Source organism: Podarcis raffonei, chromosome 3, assembly GCF_027172205.1.
Source record: "Podarcis raffonei isolate rPodRaf1 chromosome 3, rPodRaf1.pri, whole genome shotgun sequence".
In the NCBI taxonomy this organism is placed as follows: Eukaryota; Metazoa; Chordata; class Lepidosauria; order Squamata; family Lacertidae; genus Podarcis; species Podarcis raffonei.
This window is the reverse complement of record NC_070604.1, coordinates 34,252,595-34,265,451: the sequence shown is the minus strand read 5'-3', so window position 1 is coordinate 34,265,451 and position 12,857 is coordinate 34,252,595. Positions and strand designations below refer to the sequence as shown.

At 45.0% G+C, this 12,857-nt stretch overlaps 1 protein-coding gene across 2 annotated transcripts; it reads left to right on the top strand.

Annotated features, from left to right (window-relative positions):
* The first annotated feature begins 1,699 nt into the window (after window positions 1-1,699).
* Window positions 1,700-11,028, top strand: LOC128410196 (glutathione S-transferase A4-like). 2 transcript variants are annotated; one of them, XM_053381045.1, is made up of 7 exons: window positions 1,700-1,912; window positions 4,003-4,110; window positions 5,448-5,499; window positions 5,801-5,933; window positions 8,794-8,935; window positions 9,635-9,766; window positions 10,665-11,016. In XM_053381045.1, the coding sequence occupies exons 2-7, from the start codon at window positions 4,024-4,026 to the stop codon at window positions 10,788-10,790; spliced, it is 672 nt and encodes a 223-aa protein (XP_053237020.1). In that variant the 5' UTR covers window positions 1,700-1,912; window positions 4,003-4,023; the 3' UTR covers window positions 10,791-11,016. The 2 variants fall into 2 exon arrangements, with proteins under 2 accessions (XP_053237020.1, XP_053237021.1); XM_053381046.1 differs by lacking the exons at window positions 1,700-1,912; window positions 4,003-4,110; window positions 5,448-5,499; window positions 5,801-5,933 and adding an exon at window positions 7,012-7,501 and having other exon boundaries at window positions 10,665-11,028.
* The last annotated feature ends 1,829 nt before the right edge of the window (window positions 11,029-12,857 follow it).

The window sequence follows — 12,857 nt, the reverse complement described above, 5'->3', positions numbered from 1 at the left end:
TAATAGAGTCATAGAAACATAGAATCGTAGAGTTGGAAGGGACCCTGAGGATCATCTAGTCCAACCCCCTGCAATGCAGGAATATGCAGCTGTCTCATATAGGGATCGAACCGGCAACCATATGATTCGCTAGTCCCAGCCTGACGTAGCTGAAAAAAGCCGCAGGCCACAGAAGGCAGTCTGGGGTAGCTTTTTCAGAACCTTCTTTCAGATAACATATCAGTGGCTATTTTTAGACTGAATCTGAACCTCAGTTGGATAATGACTAATATTAGGGCTATTGCGTTACTGGCTAAGGTTACAGTTGGTGGACGATAGGAGACTACCAAAATGCTGTGTTTCAAAGGCTATGGCTACAGCTGATAGTATAGTCTGCTAACTCAAATTCCTGGTCAGTTCACAATGCACAAATTACTAAATAAGTGTGGGTTTTCTGAAGACACCCTCTTTTGCTAATAAGGCTGTTTTTCGGAAGCTACATTTCTGATAAGTTTTCCTAGGCGAAAGCTACCTGCCAGGTAGAGGAAATGAATCAAATTCAATTGCTTGCTGCCAGTGCCACCTGCTGGCTACTGCTTTGTTTTCTAATCTTGCCAGTTAAAAGCATCAAGAGAACGATTTTGTTGCACACGACTCCCAAAAAGTGATTCTGGATGATGATGATTTATTAAATTTATATACCATCCTTCATCCAAAGATCTCACAGCATTACAGTGCAAAAGGAAAACAAAATTATGGGGCATTACAGTGGTACCTCGGGTTACATACCCTTCAGGTTACGGACGCTTCAGGTTACAGACTCCGCTAACCCAGAAATAGTACCTCTGGTTAGGAACTTTGTTTCAGGATGAGAACAGAAATCGTGCAGCAGCGGCGTGGCGGCAGTGGGAGGCCCCATTAGCTAAAGTGGTGCTTCAGGTTAAGAACAGTTTCAGGTTAAGAACAGACCTCCAGAACAAATTAAGTACTTAACCTGAGGTACCACTGTATAGGCAATTAAAAGCTGGCACTGTTCAGAATGGTGGGCTAGGAAGGGGAAGCAAGGGAGACAGAGTCTAGGTCAGGGGTTGGCAAACTTTTTCAGCAGGGGGCCGGTCCACTGTCCCTCAGCCTTTGTGGGGGGCCAGACTATATTGGGGGGGGGATGAACAAATTCCTGAGCCCCATAAATAACCCAGAGATGCATTTTAAATAAAAGCACACATTCTACTCATGTAAAAACATGCTGATTCCTGGACTGTCCGCGGGCTGGATTTAGAAGGCAATTGGGCCGGATCTGGCCCTTGGGCCTTAGTTTGCCTACCCATGGTCTAGGTGTCAACAGTGGGGCCTGTCGGGACCTCCTTCTCTGGCCAAAGATGTCGATGAACAAATTGACGATAATATCCTGGCACAAGCTCTCATGGGCCACATCCAACTTTGACAGACAAGCTGGTCCACAACAGCTTATGCCACACTATTTATTAACAAGTTTGTTAACAAGAGTTGTTCAACTGGATTTGCCAAAAAGGATTCACGTGGCTAACTCTCTGGAATTTATCTTATATTTAACTTATATTTAAATCCACGCAGATCTGAAAGTTCCAGGTGTTTTCACACATGACATTAAAAATTATCTTTGACCTCGTGTGCACGTTAGAGAGAATATAATTAATCTGGGGTAGAAAACAGACACTTTAGAACCGAGACGTGACAAAGTAGCCAGTACTAGTGCAGGAAGGAACTGCAAATCCTTGTTGAGCTTGCGAACGTGGCTTTAGGTTCACTCAAACAGAGGCTGGAACGTTATCTTTATTGTTTGAGTGGCAAAGTCACCTCTGTGGGAGGAGTTCCAGGATTTAATTGCTTTTAGGCAAAGCTTTTTGTGTCACAACAGGAAGAACCACCTGACGCTCACACCAAAGGCTCCGAGGTTAGTTCCTAATGCACATCCATGTCTTTAATAACTAAGGCTATACAAAGAAAGCAGGGACAGCAATCATAAAAAATGTTGGCGTGGTTGCATTTAATCTATGTGTTCTGAAGAACGGTTTAACAGGCAAAAAGGAAATGCCTGTCTGTATGAGTTTGCATGCCACTTGCCTCAAGAGCAAACATTCAGCAAATGAAGCATTCGTGGTCATTTCCTCCATGCTTAGAGAAGGTTCACCTTCCACCTGCCTCCTTTCTCCTTGTCAGGCAACTGTCAGAGGCACATGAACACTGGCAGAAAGCGTGGCAAAAGCAGAAGTTGTCTGCTTGCCAGCTAAATCAGAGTTTGGGTGGAGTTAAGAGATACAATACTGCTCTTTTGGATTCCTGTAACAGAACCTTAATTTTAAGCCAATTTTAAGGCTTTGTAGCTTCAAAAATTGTTGACTTTACAGCTGCATATTAATTTGGCACCCAAGGTGATAAAAAAACATGTTCGTTGGAGAGATCACAACTGAATCAACCGGTAGAGCAAGCTTCTAAGGAAGGTTAATCTGTATACATTTGTGTCTCCTGATCTTTCAAAAGCAATGTTAAAAAAGCTTGTTTCATAAGGTATTTGGCCACAGAGTGATGCTTTTCTAGGATTTGTGATTTTACTGTCGTCATGCTCTCATTGGAGAGTTGGCCACCAGCTGGATGCTGAAAGCTTTTGTTATGTCGTGGAGCTTTTCAGTTTTATTGTTGGTTCTGTGTGACTTCATATCACTCATAATAAGCTGCCCTGCGCATGAAAAGGCAAGTGTGTTTCAATAAAGACATGAATAATAAACAAAATGTATCAAAGAAAACAAAGATCTGCATTTAGTTCCCAGACTTGAGATGAATATTGTAAGATGTACCTCCTGCAAAATATTGTTATAAATCACCCCAATCCCTGCCAAGTTGCGCACAGGATTCTAGGGATCTTGGACCTCAAGCCAGGTCTGTGCTCCTTTGGAGAATTGGACACGGCAGAGGCTGTTGTAGTTTTAAGAAATGGTAAAGTTAAAGGTAAAGGACCCCTGGACGGTTTAGTCCAGTCAAAGGCGACTATGGGGTTGGGGAGCTCATCTCGCTTTCAGGCCAAGGGAGCCGGCGTTTGTCCGCAGACAGTTTTCCGGGTCATGTGCCCAGCATGACTAAACCACTTCTGGCGCAACGGAACACCATGACGGAAGCCAGAGCACACAGAAACGCTGTTTACCTTCCCACCACAGCAGTACCTATTTATCTAATCACACTGTTGTGCTTTCAAACTGCTAGGCTGGCAGGAGCTGGGACAGAGCAACGAAAGCTCACCCTGTTGTGGGGATTCGAACTGCTGACCCTTCCGATCAGCAAGCCCAAGAGGCTTAGTGGTTTAGACCACAGATCCAGCACTGGAGTCCAAGGCATCTCCCCCCCCAATTGCCTTCAGTCAGCCTGCCCAAGATGGATCTCTGTCTTTGTTCTCCCTTCTCCTCAGTACACCTTGCCAAAGCACTCTTTTCCTGTCACCTCACACCCAATTACCTGGCCATCCTTCCAAATCCCCTCTGTTCACACTTCAGGGCAGGGGAGAAGGACAGTTCTCTTGTCTTGCCAGTGGTTTTCAATGGTCCTCTATTGTTTCTTAATGGCCCTTGCTTGGCCAGGTCATTTTTGCATTGGCCAGCCCAGGAATTCCTCTGCAGCTGGTATATTCCCTTCATATCTCAACTAATAAAAATCCTACCATTTACAATGGTACCTCAGGTTAAGTACTTAATTCGTTCCGGAGGTCCGTTCTTAACCTGAAACTGTTCTTAACCTGAAGCACCATTTTAGCCAATGGGGCCTCCTGCTACTGCTGCACAACCAGAGCACGATTTCTGTTCTCATCCTGAAGCAAAGTTCATAACCTGAAGCACTATTTCTGGGTTAGCGGAGTCTGTAACCTGAAGCGTATGTAACCTGAAGCGTATGTAACCTGAGGTACCACTGTATTAATTTTCTTCCCCAAACCTATACTGTTTGCATGGCTTTCAGCCTCCCCATAAACACTTCCATCTTTCCGCTCTTTCCTTCCAGAATACCCAGCACCTGAATACCATGGCTGGGAAACCCAAGCTTTATTATTTCAATGGAAGAGGGAGAATGGAATCCATTCGCTGGCTGTTAGCTGCTGCAGGTGTCGAGGTCTGTGCCTTTGTTTTCTTCCAGAAGGAAATCTGCAAATGAGTTGCTTGTTTGAAGTCATGCCAGGATGACCACGGGAACCATTGCCACAATTAGAGCATCCTTAGGACCATATCAGCAGACAGGAGCCTGGGTTTCTGATCTAGATGGTTTGGCAGGGCAGCCACAGGTACATAACCCATTATTTCACAACGATAGGAGTAAGATCCTTGGCTGTCACTCAACATCATGGACACATTTCCTTTCGATGCAATATTTTTTATTTTAAAAACCAAGGAAAGCATAACCAAGGCAGCCACAAGGCTTCCTTTTGTTACAGGAGGATATCACATATCCCACAACCCACACTCCGGTCTGTAGTGTTGAAATTGTCACTAAAGCTGTCAGGTTATAGGGCCACTTGGAAATCAGGAAAGAACTGTATGCTGGGATGCTGCCTCCAACTCCCTCACCTGACTCCCACATTTTCCAGGTTACTAAAGGTAAAGGTACTCCTGACCATTAGGTCCAGTCATGGCCGACTCTGGGGTTGCAGCGCTCATCTTGCTTTATTGGCCGAGGCAGCCGGCGTACAGCTTCCAGGTCATGTGGCCAGCATGACTAAGCTGCTTCTGGCGAGCCAGAGCAGCGCACGGAAATGCCGTTTACCTTCCCGCCAGAGCGGTACCTATTTATCTACTTGCACTTTGACGTGCTTTCAAACTGCTAGGTTGGCAGGAGCAGGGACCGAGCAACAGGAGCTCACCCCGTCGTGGGGATTTGAACTGCCAACCTTCTGATCGGCAAGTCCTAGGCACTGTGGTTTAACCCACAGCGCCTCCCCCATCCCTCTTTACCTTTACCTTTTCCAGGTTAAGCAGGCTGCAAACACTTTTCTTTCTTTCTGGAATACAGTAACATGGAAATGAGCTCTCAACATGATAGACAAGTGTGTGTTCTTGTTTGAAATTAACAGAACCACTTAACAGAACAACAGCTGGCATCCCGGGGACTAGGAAAAGATTAATCTAGCTTCTACATGAATTAAAGTCCTATATCAACCAATTATGTTTATTCACTCAATATCCCTGATCCATAATAATCCATTAATGCTCTGTATAGTCTCGTAACACAGCCATGGCTGGTTTGTATGTTGCTTAGCCTTTGGACCTCTATTTAAAAGTTTCATTCTTTCTATTCTCAGGTTATATAAATTGTCCACTTAGATGGTCACTGATGCAGTAGGCTATGACCCATAAAGGCATATGCTGTAATAAATTTATTGGTTAACGTGCTACAGCACTCTTGGTTGATTATTTAACGAAATAAATGAAATGTTAGTCCTCTCGCTTTTTCAGTTTGAAGAAGAGTTTTTGGAAACAAGAGAGCAATATGAAAAGTTATTAAAAGGTAAGGCTACAGATTTAATAACTTCATCCAGATCCAGAGCTCTGTGTGTGTGTGTGCCAAGAAATTCTAATGCAAGTGTGTTTGGGTGTGTGTGAACAAGAACTCAGCTACGTTGATTCTGCTTCACCATTGGAAATGGTGTTACAAGCATCTCTGCTCTCACTATGGAACGTGGGCAGAGGTTCAACCCATGCAATCCCCCCCCTTTTCTTTAAATGCTTCCTTTCCCATTGTAGGAAGTTCACCATGCAAAGCGGTACAGGAACTTGCCAGGGCTGACATGATGATTCTCTTTCAACAGATGGATTTCTGCTCTTTCAACAAGTCCCCATGGTTGAAATTGACGGAATGAAGCTAGTGCAGACTCGAGCCATCCTCTACTACATTGCTGCAAAACACAACCTCTATGGGAAAAACCTGAAGGAGAGAGCACAGTATGTTTTTAGAAGCCATATTACACTAATATGCAAGGTTTTTTCTGGCCTAAGCGCCTGCTTTTTTAATATAACAAAACAATAAAGGGTAAAGGTAAAGGGACCCCTGACCATTAGGTCCAGTCGCAGACAACTCTGGGGTTGCAGCGCTGATCTCACTTTACTGGCCGAGGGAGCCGGCGTACAGCTTCCAGGTCATGTGGCCAGCATGACTAAGCCGCTTCTGGCAAATCAGAGCAGTGCATGGAAACGCCGTTTACCTTACCGCCGGAGTGGTACCTATTTATCTACTTGCATTTTGTGCTTTCGAACTGCTAGGTTGGCAGGAACAGGGACCGAGCAATGGGAGCTCACCCTATCACATTGATTCAAACCGCTGACCTTCCAATCGGCAAGCCCTAGGCTCTGTGGTTTAACCCACAGTGCCACCCGCTTGAGGAGCAATGAAGGCAGGAACTGGTGACTGAATAGCAACAGCAATAACTTAGAAGAGGGGATACCCTCTGAGCTCAGCTTCAGGTAGCAAAAAGGTCTTGAAACAGCTGTGAAGAAGCATATGCATATGTTTTGCATATACACTTCTTCCATATTTATAGCGATCATGTAAGAAAATTTGGAGTTGGATTTTACAGCCCCACTTCTGTCAAGGTCCACTGTTGGTCAGAGAAAACAAAACTGAGATGGAACCTAGTAACAGGAAGCAAGGCTGGCTGTTATTCATTGCATATCTGTTGCAACCGAGTCTACACACACACACACACACACACACACACACACACACACACACGTAAGGAGGTCAGGAGCCTAGAGCAGAATGTGCAGACCCTTTTAAAGCTTCAGAAATTGTAACAGAAAGACCACCCCAAATTGTAATACAGATGCCATAAAAATGGGTTCTATGCTCTACAATTCTATGTAAATCAGATCCTGCTCAGATTTCCTGTTTCTCTGACATATTTACAAGTCAGGCATCTTGATTGGCAGACAATACCTGCTAACAGCCCTCCCTGGCCTGTCTGAGACACCCTTTTGAAATGGTGAATACCTCGACTCCAGAATCCATTGACAAGGACCAGTTTCACTCATACACAGATCTGCCTTTTTGACAGGTCTGCTTAGATAGTTTCTTGTTAAACCAGTTTCACAGGCGGGAGGCTCAGGAAGAATTTCCTGCTACGTGGATGGAGGGGTCTCTGAGGTCGACTAGAGGCTAAACATGGTCTCAGCCTTGCTCAGTGTATTTGTTTGGTTCATGTTTTATTCGAATAGAGTATGGTTTCATTGATAAATTGGCCCTTTTGTTGAGAAAAGGGCCTGACTGAAAGTAGCCTTTTATCAATACTTTCTGCAGAGTGATTGGCAGATGAAGGGTTAACCCGATAGCCTGTGGTACCTCTCTGACTCCTGCAGTGGCTAATGTTGTGCAAAGGGATTAAGACTTTGGAAGAATCATATAGGACCCTGAGGATCATCTACTACAACTTTAATATGCAGCTGTCCCATACGGGGATCGAACCTGCAACCTTGGCATTATCAGCACCACACTCTACCCAACTGAGCTGTCCAGGGTGTGTTTTAGCATTTTTCTTAGTATTTTTGAACTTTCATGTTTTATGTGTTTTATACACATGCATTCCTCAGGGGTGCTTATTAGGACCACCCTAATACGATTATGAGGGACGCAGGTGGCACTGTGGGTTAAACCACAGAGCCTAGGGCTTGCCGATCAGAATGTCGGCAGTTCGAATCCCTGCGATGGGGTGAGCTCCCGTTGCTCAGTCCCTGCTCCTGCCAACCTAGCGCCAGTGCAAGTAGATAAATAGGTACTGCTCCGGCGGGAAGGTAAACGGTGTTTCCGTGCAGCTGCTGGCCATATGACCTGGAAGCTGTACACCGGCTCCTTCGGCCAATAAAGCGAGATGAGCGCCACAACCCCAGAGTCGGCTATGACTGGACCAAATGGTCAGGGGTCCTTTTACCTTTATGATATGCAAAATGAGCTATGGAAGGAGAAGACGGGAAGTCATTGATATCTTAAGGATGTAAAAATGAGTACTTTAAAATGTAAATCAGAAAATTTAATTTATATAGATTATAATTTATATAAATATTTATATGTGGAACTAAGCAAGAGGACAGCAGTCAGGGAGAGAAACTTAGCGCAGATTCAGGAAACAGCTACCAGGAAGTGTCTTAGCAAAAATTGCTGGAGGGTCAGAGAGAGTTAGGCGTTGAATGCAAGCTTGCTTTAATCAAGTTCTTTGTTTTATATATATACCCCTGCGTGATTGTTAATATTACAAACACCACTTGAAGCAAGGCATAGAAGGCGTGGGAGGAAAGGCAGAACAAACAGAGATAGGGAAGGATTTGGTTTACAGTGCAGTTTTATAAGCAAGTTGCACCCAGTACTTATTGACAATACTGTAAAGGTGTTCCTAAATAGGAGGTGTGTTTATGTGGTAGGAGCAGATATCCCCCCCCCCCCGAATTCAAGCCTATGCATGTTTCCTTGGAAGTAAATTCTTCTATGGCCTATGAGGCTTGGTCCAGGTACATAGGAATGCCAGCTCAGTACACCTGCTAGCCTGTAAACCCCACACTGAGTGTGCAGATCCCTGTGTTGATCCTTGACCATTCGGATGGTGGCCTTGGGACTAGTGGGATCAGCATGCATCCAAGTATGCGTTGCACAGATGCTCAGCTCCACCTGCTCCCTTCTCCGTCACTATTTCCTTTTGCATCCCATCAAGTGCTGGAGCCGAAACCAGACACATGGGAAGCTAAGCCTCAGCAACGCCTAATGATCAGGGCAGCCTGTAGTTTATTTAGGATGACATTGCCTCTCTTTCCCCCCCAGAATTGATATGTACGTGGAAGGAACAACCGATCTGATGGGAATGATCAGGGTTCACCACAAATCACCTCCTGGAGAAAAAGAGAAGAATCTTAGTTTAATCATTGAACGCGCCACAAAAAGATACTTCCCGGTTTATGAGAAGGTACTGTATGTAACGTGGGATGTGGGTGGCGCTGTGGGTTAAACCACAGAGCCTAGGACTTGCCGATCAGAAGGTTGGTGGTTCAAATCCCCACAATGGGGTGAGCTCCCGTTGCTCGGTCCCTGCTCCTGCCAACCTAGCAGATCAAAAGCACGTCAAAGTGTAAGTAGATAAATAGGTATCGCTCTGGTGGGAAGGTAAACGGCATTTCCGTGCACTGCTCTGGTTCGCCAGAAGCGGCTTAGTCATGCTGGCCACCTGACCCGGAAGCTGTACCCCGGATCCCTCGGCCAATAAAGCGAGATGAGCGCCGCAACCCCAGAGTCGGTCACGACTGGACCTAATGGTCAGGGGTCCCTTTACCTTTACCTTTACTGTACGTAACATGCTGGCACCACATTCTGGTATGTCATATTTTGTTGAAAGTGAAAGGCCATAGATTTTGGTGCTAGTTACGGTTTGGCAGAACCACGTGCTTTGGTAAAAAGTGGGGTGTAAATGCATAAACCCTAAAAGGCCTGGAAGAACAAAATGGTCTTTGCCTGGTGCCTTAATGACCAATGCATGGCCACTAGATGACCCTCTGTGTGAAGGACATTCTAGATATGAGTGCCACCCTGGAAAGACCCTCTCGCCTTGTAGCTACCTCCTCGCTTCGTACTGCCATGTACATGCATGCAATGAACTTTTCTTCCGTAGGTTTTAAAAGAGAACGGGCATCCTTTCCTTCTTGGCAACCAGTGGACCTGGGCTGATGTCCAACTGATTGAGACCCTATTAATGGCAGAAGAGAAGGAGTCCACCATTCTCTCACAGTTTCCTTTGTTGCAGGTAAAAGAAGTAGCTGAATTAACAATGACCGTGTACTCAGTAATATAAACCTTCAGCTGAAGTGAACAGGCATTTGACTGATTGTGTCCTCGACATTTTCCAAACTCACGTATAGCTAGTCAGACGCTGATACTCCTGAGAACAAGGAAGTATGTTACACAACACCATTCTAATGAAAGCTAGAGTTTCCATAGGATTGCCATATTTCAAACAGTGAAAATCCAGACAAAAATCATTTTGGGGCGCCAAAGTTGTTGAGCTTTTTATGGCAAAATCGCAAAAAAAATAAAAGTAAATAAATGCTGTTTGGGGGCTATTTTTAAGGAAAATCGCAAAAAATTGCACTGCCTGCATGAGCTGCCATATGTCCAGATTATCCAGACATTTTTTGCTGATTTCTGCCTGTACACTGCTAGAGATAGCAATATCCCGGATATGTCGGGAAAATTCCGGACATATGGCAACCCTAGTTTCTATCTTAGATTACGTTGAAGGCCCAAGTCCCTGCAGCAAAGTATCCTAAACCTTTATCTCTTGCTTTCCATTTGAGCTACCCATTTTATGCACATTTCCCCCTAATATACACATTTTTGTATACATTTTTTTCATTGCAGAACTGCATTGCAAAATTCAGAGAAGGGCCTATTTCCAAGGGGTAGCTGTGTTTCGGTTAGCATTTTGGTTTGGAAAGTATGAATTATTGGTTTTACTGTTGTGGTTTTCCCCAAGAGACTTCAGGAACTGACAGTCATTGATTGGGGCTGCAGTCAGCAAACTCACACTTCTCAGGATTCAGGCCTGACACTTACACTGGCTTCAAATTTGTTCAGTGCTGTAATTTTTAGATTGCAGACCTAATTTACTTGCTCTGAATGATTTGCAACATTTGCAATTTTAGGCTTTTAAAGCAAGAATGTGTGATGTCCCTACGATTAAGAAGTTCCTTCAGCCTGGAAGCCCAAGGAAGCCTCCCCCCGATGAAAAATTTGTAACAACAGCAAACAGGGTTTTCAACAGGAAATGAAAACTGGGCATATGTTGCACTGTGTTAACTCCTATCTGGGAAGCAGCTGTCTTTAACAATGCTTTGCAAATGCTTCTTAAAGCTAGTGGGCTGCTTTTAAATAATAATCCAGTTGGCTTCTGGCTAACAAATAAAGTTTTGAGATAAATGCTAATCTAAAACTCTTTGGCGGGCCGCATTTGGGTGTAGGGGTGGGCAATTACAAACCTAGATTGGGGCAATATATTAAGATAGATAGCATTTGACAATAAAACAATAAAAATGATGTTATAATAAGAAATGCTGTGTTTTTATCCAGTTTAAATACTTAGGCTGGGGTCACAGACATGATGTATGAAATGGCACCCTTGAATATTTCCCCTGGTGCTCATGAAGCCTATGATACTCAGGTCCTCTTTGTCATGAGATAGTTATCTTTCCTCCTTTTGAACAAGTACACATAGCTGAAGGGGGATATTGGAAGAGTGGTGTTCTTTGGCATTTCCTCTTTCAGCTATATGTGCTTTTCAAATTTTAGATTGGCACCTGGGGGGGGGGAAATAGAATGACTGGCAGTCTTTCTCCTTATTTCTGTAGCACCCCACTTTCTGCTCCCCGTCATCCACTTCCTTTCCCTTCCACTCTCTTGGTCACTCCAGTTTCAGTTCAGCTGCTCACGTGCCAACCCAAACCCTGAGAAGAACATAGAGCTGAAAGAGGAAGTGGGAAAGGGTACTTCTCTCCCAACTTCCTCCTTCAGCTCTATCTACTTTTCCAGTGGGAGTAGCCAGAGGGCAGAAAGTGAGGTACTGCAGGAATCAGGAGAGATAGCAAGCATGGCTTGCCAGAAAGACTATGTACAGTGGTACCTTGGGTTAAGAGCTTAATTCGTTCTGGAAGTTCATTCTTAACCTGAAACTGTTCTTAACTTGAGGTACCACTTTAGCTAATGGGGCCTCCTGCTGCTGCTGCACCACCACCGAGCATTCTCACCCTGAAGCAAAGTTCTTAACCCGAGGTACTATTTCTGGGTTAGCCAAGTCTGTAACCTGAAGCATCTGTAACCTGAGGTACCACTGTATGCACACACATAGGTAAAGATGATCCTCTTGAAAATGCAGACTAAAATGGCAGTTCAGATGACTGTATTAACCAGAGTTGTCAGCTGTTGGATATGTCTCCAGGACCTGATGATAGGTAAAGGTAAAGGACCCCTGGATGGTTAAGTCCAGTCAAAGGCAACTATGGGGTTGTGGCACTCATCTCGCTTTCAGGCTGAGGGAGCCAGCACATAGCTGTCAAGTGTCCCTTATTTGAAGGGACAGTCCCTTATTCCAGCTCCATATCCCACCGCTATCCCTTATTGATAGATGTCCCTTAAATGTCCCTTAAATGATGTCCCTTAAATTTCAAAGGAAGCAGCTCCTCTCCCTCCCTCCCTGCCGGCCAGGGAGGAGGGAGGCTCCAACTGTGTTGCTTGGCTGTGTTGCTCACCCAATAAGAAGTCTAAGAACGACTGGGGGGTGGAGCTTGCATGCCTTGTGTGTGGCTAGTTAATGCAAGCTGAGGGGGTTTTTGAATGCTGGACGCCATTTTGTTGCATGTGCTGTTGCAAACTTTGCAGTGCAAAGCCAGGCCGGGGAGCCATCTTAAGTTGAGGCTGCATAGGCCTTGTGGTGCATGTGATTCAGATTCTATTCAGTTGAACCTCTGGTTACAAAGTTGGTTGGACAGTGTTCTCGAAGCTACCAGCATGAGTTTGACCAGACTGCAGGAGGACAGGAAGACCGGAGTGCCTGGAACAGGTGAGGCTGCAGGTCCCTTATTTTGGCTGCTGGTCCCTTATTTTCAAGGCTGCTGGTCCCTTATTTTCAAATCTGTAAGTTGACAGCTATGAGCCAGCGTTTTTCCACGGACAGCTTTCCGGCTCATGTGGCCAGCATGACTAAACCACTTCTGGCACAACGGAACACCGTGACTGAAGCCAGAGCGCACAGAAACGCCGTTTACCTTCCCGCCACAGTAGTACTTATTTATCTACAGTAATACCTCTGTGAACATCTGCCTCGTCTAGAGTCCGTTCCAGCG

Excerpts from the sequence above, each read along its gene's own strand:
- LOC128410196 (XM_053381045.1), top strand. The coding sequence starts at position 4,024 with ATGGCTGGGAAACCCAAGCTTTATTATTTCAATGGAAGAGGGAGAATG. Across the intron at positions 4,111-5,447 it reads TAGCTGCTGCAGGTGTCGAG|TTTGAAGAAGAGTTTTTGGA; the intron begins GTCTGTGCCTTT and ends TCGCTTTTTCAG. Across the intron at positions 8,936-9,634 it reads ACTTCCCGGTTTATGAGAAG|GTTTTAAAAGAGAACGGGCA; the intron begins GTACTGTATGTA and ends TTTCTTCCGTAG.